Below are 8,298 nucleotides of genomic sequence, written 5' to 3' on the forward strand. Positions count from 1 at the left end.
ATTTAAATAAAATTATATATATTATCCTTTTTATAATAAACACTATGGAGGTATATGTCCGATCCCTAGCACTGCTCAGAGCAAAGTCAGAAGTGAGAATAATCAAAATTTCAGGGGGTCGGGCGTTTTTACCCTAGACCATAAACAATCTTTTATCATAAACAATAGAACAGTCACAGATTAATTTTTGTATAGATTGTAAATTTAAATAATTCCAACAAACATAAATGGTTACACAATGTATACGGTATTAAGAAATAAACAAAAAGGCGGTGGAATAATATTATATATAAAAAATTATTATACGTTTACGCATATCAATGTAATAACTCGCCATTTTTAATGTTTGTTAGGTAAAGTTGTTATCTCATCAGTGCCGTTAACGTTGTGTGCAGTGTATAGACCGCCTAACACTAACAAACATCAATTTGTATTTGAATTAGGTATGTTACTTGAAAATTACAATAACACAGATCTTGTATTGTTGGGTGATATAAATATTGATCTAAAACTTCAAAATTCTGTTAAAAAATCATACATGGATGTTATGAGTGGACACGGTCTCCTATGCGGGATATCAGATTATACAAGGATAGAAAAATATAAAACTAAAGTTACAAAAAGTTGTATTGATCACATATTCGTGAGATTCCGCTTAGGAAACGCGTATGCCGCGGTGCTCGGCATAGTGTTGGCCGACCACAGATTAACGACGGTCTCACTATGCTCAGATACCCATATACAGGATGCTCCGGTTTACGTAAAACGAATTGATAACAAAATATTTAACAAATACTTTAATGAGGTTGATTGGAATCCCATACAAACCATGAATTGTCCTAATGAAATATATTAATATATGAAAGATAATTTCATTAATTGTTATAATAAAGCTGAATACAAACAAAAATTAAGTAAATCTAAACGAAATGTTTATGGCTGGGTAAATAAAAATATAATTAATCTTTGTCGAAAGCGAGATGAGTTCTTCTTACACTGCGTTAAAGACCCGACAAATAAAGAAATTAGAGTTAAATATAAAAAAATCAGAAACAAAACTTATAAAATAGTACAAAGAACCAGAAATGCGTATTATATAAATCAAATAAACAATAGTAAATCAAATACTCGTAAATTTTGGGAAATAATAAACAATATGACTGGAAAAATAAACAATACAGTTGATGACGTAATAACTAAAGCATTTAGAAAAGATGGTACGAATAAAAATATCGCTGATAAATTCGCCCACGAGTTTAAAAATAATGTACAAGGGTTAATTCCAAAATGTAATATTAAAATCTTAAACGAATCCGAGTATGTAAGGCCTCTTGACAAATCAATCTTCTTTAAGAAAGCTAAGGTCGGAGATATTAGGAAGATAATTAAAAATCTTAACCCTAGAAAAGCCCCAGGAGTGGACGGACTTCGAGCAGTCGATATCATGAAATTGTCGGATAAAATTGTACACGTGATAACGCGATTAGTTAACGTCAGTATCCAAACGGGGGTTTATCCCAAAGAATTAAAAACTGGTAACGTACGACCTATCCACAAAGGAGGCAGTACTCTTCATTACGATAAATATCGTCCCATTACCATATTACCAGTAGTTGATAAAATCGTTGAAAAGCATATAACCGGAACAATCCAACATTTCTACAGATCTCACAAAGTTTTATCTGAAAAGCAATATGGGTTTCAAGCTGGAAAAAGTACTACTCTCTTATTGTCTAAATTCACCGATGATATTAATGCTTGCCTTAATTCAAAAAAACATGTCATATTAATATTTATTGACTATAGCAAAGCCTTCGACATGCTTAAACATGATCTGTTAATTGAGAAGTTAGATAATAATGGCATAAGAGGAAAACTGCTACAGTGGTGTAAAAATTATCTTAATGATCGCAGCTACCAAGTAAAAGTCGGAACGTCGTACAGCGATAGTGTACCTGTTACGTTAGGAACAGCACAAGGTTCTGTTATCGGTCCGCTTCATTATCTGACCTACGTCAACGACATCACCATGGTCATTAAACATTGCACTGTGTACCAGTTTGCGGATGATACATGTCTGATGGCTGCTGACAGAGACATCGCGGTGGCTGAACGCCAGATACAATCGGATTTTGACGCGCTTTGTAAATGGTCGCATGATGCTGGTTTAGTACTCAATGCTGACAAAACTAAATTTATGCATGTGCATTCGAGCCACAATCGGTGCTCTCCGAATAAAATTATTAAAATTTTAGCACACAGTCACATGTGTCTCCACAGTGGAAAGTGCACATCTAACTGTGTGCCTCTTGAGCAGGTCCATGAGCATAAATATCTTGGCCTGGTTATAGATGATAGGTTTAGTTGGTCGCGACATATAAATAAGACATGTGATAAGCTAAGGGCAATCATGGCTAAATTTTATATAATAAAAGATAGAATACCTTACAATGTTCTAATCACTATGTATATGGCGTTTGTAGAAAGTATAATATCATACGGATTAAGTAGCTACGGACGAACTTATAAAACATACCTAAATCAAATATATAATATACAATATAAAATTTTAAAACTAATAACACCAGCGAAAATAAAACAGAATTATTCTAAAGACCCTATAAAACTATTTAAACATTGTAAAGTAATTCCAGTACATAAAAAAGTAGAATATAACTTATTAGTTGAACAATATTTTCGGAATGAAATTCAGCTTCCAATTAATCATAAACTTACAACTAGGAGTATAACAAATAAAAAATTGTCAATTCCAGAACATGTCAATGTATATGGTATGCGTACAGTCGCGGAAATTCCCGGTGTTCCACTTACAGAAAATATGCCTTGCACCGTGCAACGAAACAAACTCCGCCCCCTTTTTACAGATAGCCAATGAGTTACGCAAACGACTGGGTAATAGTAACAACAATCAGTTGCGTACTGCTCCGCATACCTGCGTGTTGTTATTGCCGCTGTCTTTGTTATGCGTTCTTAAGTTTTACGACCCCTGCTTGGTTTTTGGACTTTTGTGATTTGCCATACTGTGAGCATCATTGTGAACCATCATTCACAGTATGATATTAACCATACTTATTATATACTAAAATGTATGAAATACGAATAAGCTTTTTACTTAAATCTGAATTAAAACCTTAAGGGCCATTAAAAACTTAGTATCCAGTAACAGTTTGTGGTGTGCGGTGGAAGGTGAGAGATGTGGTGATGTGAGGGTGTGAGGTAGCGAAATGATGCGACCGTTATTCACAACACAATTTATTCTCACTCGTACACACACCAATAAATATATAGAAGGAGAGTACAACACAGAGAAGAAAAGTAAAAGTAACAGGAGAAAGATAAATATCAGTTCGAGAAACAACGAACGGGTTTAAGAAATCGTAAGCGGCGTGGTATATCGCGGCACTGTAAAAACTCCACTGAAGTCCGGTGCGTGTGCAAAACCGGTCAGTGACCCCCGCTCAGCTGTGCGTTGCAATTTTGAAATTTCCAATCAGAGGTCAATAATTACGGTTGTCATGCGCGACGTCGACCACTCGTCAAGCACCTGAGTTTATGTGTGTGTGTGTGTGTGTATGTGTGTTATGTAAGAGTATGTATGTGTAACTGTGGAGTGTTTTTGGGAATATGTAGAAAGTCACCTACATCACCCCCCTCCAGAGACCTGGTTAAGGGCGATAAAAATCGGTAAACTTTACCCTACGTCCCGAACGGGTCGTATACTCCGCAGTCACAGGTTCATCATTAGTTGCGCTACTGTTGTTATTGTCGCATAAAATGTACGCTGGCTTAAGACGATCAATCGAGACTCTCACTTCCTTCCCGTTAATTAATAAAGTAAAAGATTTGTCACTCCTAGAAACGACTTTATGAGGGCCGGTATACGCAGGTTGTAATGACGCCCGCACCGCGTCTTCGCGCAGGAAGACGTGACCGCTACTGGCGAGATCCTTAAAAACGAAAACGCTTTTGTTTCCATGTCGCGAGGCCGGGGTTGGGTTTAACTTTTGCGCAAAAGCGCGCAATCTAGCGATGAAGTCACTGACATCAGTTGTACCGCTACTTGAGGGTCAAAAAATTCCCCGGGTAACCTAAGAGGCTCCCCGTACAGGAGTTCAGCAGTGGACGCGTTCAAGTCTTCTTTAAATGAAGATCGTATTCCCAACAATACCCACGGCAAGGACTCGGTCCATTTTTCTCGCGCATGGCACATTATGGACGCTTTTAACTGCCTATGGAAGCGTTCAACGAGACCGTTAGCTGCTGGGTGGTAAGCAGTCGTACGCTTGTGCTGAAATCCGGCTATTTTCGCGAGGTGTTGAAATAACGCCGACTCAAACTGTCTGCCGCGGTCAGTTACAATATCCGTCGGGCAGCCAAAACGAGATATCCAGCACGAAAGCAACGCTTTAGCCACTGTCTCCGCTGTTATATCCGCGATCGGTACGGCTTCGGGCCACCGCGTGAAGCGATCAACGCAAGTTAAACAATATCGATACCCATCCGATAACGGCAACGGCCCTACGAGATCGATATGTACATGTTTAAATCTTGCGCGGGGCAAATTAAACGTCCCTAGCGGTGCGCTTACGTGTCGCGTAACCTTACAGCGCTGACAATCCAAACAGGTTTTTGCCCATCCACGACAGTCTTTTCTAACACTCGGCCATACGTAGCGTTCTGCGACTAACTTCGCTGTTGTATTAGCGCCTGGATGGCTCAACGAATGTAAACAATCGAAAACTTGTCTACGGAAATTTTTTGTAACAAACGGCCTAGATGTCGGTGTACTTACGTCGCAGTACAATGGGGTTCGACACCCGGGCAATGTTAATTTTTCTAGACGTAACGACGAACCTTCAGTAATTAATTTTTGAAGTTCGGGATCCGTAGCCTGACTTTTAGCTAAGGTGTCTAAGTCTAGAGGTTGTTCCAACGCTTCTACACGCGATAAAGTGTCGGCAACAACATTATCCTTGCCGGAAATATGGCGAATATCCGTAGTAAATTGAGCGATATAGTCTAAATGCCTATACTGCCTAGGCGAACAGTTTTTCTTCCTTTCGTGGAATGCGAAACTGATCGGCTTGTGGTCAGTATAAATAATAAAATGTCTAGCTTCTAACATGTGCCTAAAATATTTAATGGCTTCATAAATAGCTAATAATTCTCTGTCGTAAGGTGAGTACTTAACTTGAGATGGACTTAATTTGCGCGAAAAGAATGCAAGCGGTTGCCACGCGTTATCAGTAAATTGTTGCAATACAGCGCCGATAGCTGTGTCCGATGCGTCGGTAACAAGTGCGAGTTTCGCTTGGCAATCCGGGTGCGCTAATAACGCAGCGTCTGAAAGGGATTGTTTACAGCGCTCGAACGCATCGAGTGACTCATCTTTCAATGTTATCGGCTGGTTGTTTTTTACTATGCCAACTAATAACTTGTTTAGTGGCGCTTGTAATTCTGCCGCGCGCGGTAAGAAACGTCTGTAAAAATTAATCATTCCTAGAAAACGCCTAAGTTGACGAATGTTAGTAGGAATGGGAAAATTTTTAATCGCTTCTATTTTACTGTCTAGTGGTTTGGTGCCACTCGCGGAGATGTGATATCCTAAAAATGACACTTCTCGGGCCCCGAAAACGCACTTAGACACATTAATCACCATACCGTAGTCCTTTAAACGTTGGAAAATAATACGTAAGTGGTCTTTGTGTTCTACTTCGTCCTTTGAAAAAATTAAAAAATCGTCTAAGTAACAATAACAAAAATCAAGTCCCCTTGTCATTTCGTCGACAAACCTCTGGAACGTTTGGCTTGCGTTGGAAAGGCCGAAATTCATATACGGGAACTCATACAAACCAAAAGGGGTTGTTATTGCAGTTTTGGGAATGTCCTCTGGACTCACAGGTATTTGGTTGTACGCTTTTACTAAATCCAGTGTACTAAACACTTTACACCCTGCTATACTGTGAGCGAAGTCCTGTATATGTCTAATAGGATACCTATCGGGAATTGTCCTGGCATTTAACATTCGATAGTCCCCGCAAGGACGCCAACCATTGTCCTTTTTGGGTACCAAATGTAACGGCGACGACCAAGGACTTTCAGACGGCCTAGCGATACCGCATTCAATCATGGTCTGGAATTCCTCTTTGGCGATTTTTAATTTGTCTGGAGCGAGGCGACGAGGTGAACATGAAACTGGTGGGCCTGGTGTTGTGCGAATGTGATGTACCGTGTTGTGTGGTATGATACGGTGCGTGCCGGATGGTCGAGTAATATCGGGAAAATCCGACAAAATTTTGTGGTAACCCGAGTCACCCGATTGGACTTTGACCGATGAAATGTCGTTGCATTTAACTCGCAACGCACAAGCTGTTACAAATGTTGTATTGTCAATAATACGTTTGTTACGACAGTCAACTATTAAATTGTAATGATTTAAAAAATCTACACCTATAATAGGTTTAGTCACATCGGCAACAACAAAACGCCATTTATAAGTTCTACGTAAACAAAAGTCAAGTTGTAAATGAACATAACCATATGTGTTTATACAAGAACCATTAGCGGCACTTAGCTGATACGTAGTCCGGGCACGACGCTCTCGCAGCAGCGACCGCGGGAAGACACAGAGGTCGCTCCCAGTGTCGACCAGGAACTGTGTCTTGGATTTGCGATCGGTGACGAACAGGCGACCAGTTGAAGAGGGGCAATCGTCGGTCGTCATTACCGATTGCCTCTGGAGTTTTCCGACTTGAAGTCACATGGGGGGCAGCACTTTGTCGCCTTGTCCGCGAATTTAAGGTGGTACCAACAGACTGGTTGTCGCCGGTAGCTGGACTGGGATCTCGATGAAGAGCGCTGACGGCCGTGTAGTCGGGACCTGGCTCTTGATCTGCCGCTTCGTTGCCTGAGGGCCAGCTGATGGACCTCCTTTCGTAAAGCAGCGATCTCCCTGGCCAAGTCGACATTCTCACTCTGTCGGCTGGTTGATGCCACCTGAGGTGTCGAGGGGACCAGGTCATTGATCCTATCTGCTATGTCCGCCATCTCTTCAATTGTGGTAGAAGTCTGTCCGGCCAAAACCGTCTGAATGCCGGTAGGTAACCGGCTGACCCAAACTGTCTTCAAAAAGTCGGTTGAGATTTGCGATCCGCCTAAGCTCTCAAGATGCCGAAGAAACTGTGACGGCTTCCTGTCACCCATCTCCTCATGCATCAACAGCTGCGTTAACTTCTTTTCTTTTGATGCACTTAGCCTTTTAATGAGCTCCGATTTCAATTTTTCAAATTTGTTGGTGGAGGGTGGATTGACAATTAAATCCTTGACCTCTTTGGAGTATAGGTTTCCCAGCTGACCAATGGCATAATTAAATTTGGTCGAGTCGCTTGTGATGCCGGCAATGCTAAATTGACCTTCCACTTGGGCAAACCATATCTCGGGTTCCTCAGGCCAAAACGGTGGTATGCGAATTCCAACCTTACATACATGGTCAGAAGGTTCATTTTGCAAAATTCGTGCCTCCTGAAATTCATCCTCGGTGTTGCTCATCTTGATGTTCCACGGGGTCACCAATGTGGTGTGCGGTGGAAGGTGAGAGATGTGGTGATGTGAGGGTGTGAGGTAGCGAAATGATGCGACCGTTATTCACAACACAATTTATTCTCACTCGTACACACACTAATAAATATATAGAAGGAGAGTACAACACAGAGAAGAAAAGTAAAAGTAACAGGAGAAAGATAAATATCAGTTCGAGAAACAACGAACGGGTTTAAGAAATCGTAAGCGGCGTGGTATATCGCGGCACTGTAAAAACTCCACTGAAGTCCGGTGCGTGTGCAAAACCGGTCAGTGACCCCCGCTCAGCTGTGCGTTGCAATTTTGAAATTGCCAATCAGAGGTCAATAATTACGGTTGTCATGCGCGACGTCGACCACTCGTCAAGCACCTGAGTTTATGTGTGTGTGTGTATGTGTGTTATGTAAGAGTATGTATGTGTAACTGTGGAGTGTTTTTGGGAATATGTAGAAGGTCACCTACAAGTTAAGCTTAAACATATGTCAACCTTTTATACCTTGACTCTAGCGTTCAAATAGATTTTAGCATATCATGGCTATTTAAACGCGTAGGCTTTATGAAAATGCAAAAATATTGTCCAATAAATAATACTAATAAATAACACTAATACCGAAAGTAGAATGGTGAAACATATTTTTAGCGAAACTTACGAGTATAACTACGTTATTGTTTATAAAATCAATCAGTTCTAATTATTTA

The 8,298-nt window shown here is 40.5% G+C and overlaps 1 protein-coding gene across 1 annotated transcript; it reads right to left on the reverse strand.

The window, feature by feature from the left end:
- Positions 1-6,744: 6,744 nt before the first annotated feature.
- LOC123722947 lies at positions 6,745-7,569 on the reverse strand. Its single transcript, XM_045685500.1, has one exon. It carries the CDS (start codon positions 7,567-7,569, stop codon positions 6,745-6,747), a length of 825 nt encoding a protein of 274 aa, XP_045541456.1.
- Between the last annotated feature and the right edge of the window lie 729 nt (positions 7,570-8,298).

The sequence above is a fragment of the Papilio machaon genome, chromosome W, assembly GCF_912999745.1.
Source record: "Papilio machaon chromosome W, ilPapMach1.1, whole genome shotgun sequence".
NCBI classification, from domain to species: domain Eukaryota; kingdom Metazoa; phylum Arthropoda; class Insecta; order Lepidoptera; family Papilionidae; genus Papilio; species Papilio machaon.

Excerpts from the sequence above, each read along its gene's own strand:
- LOC123722947 (XM_045685500.1), bottom strand. The coding sequence starts at position 7,569 with ATGAGCAACACCGAGGATGAATTTCAGGAGGCACGAATTTTGCAAAAT.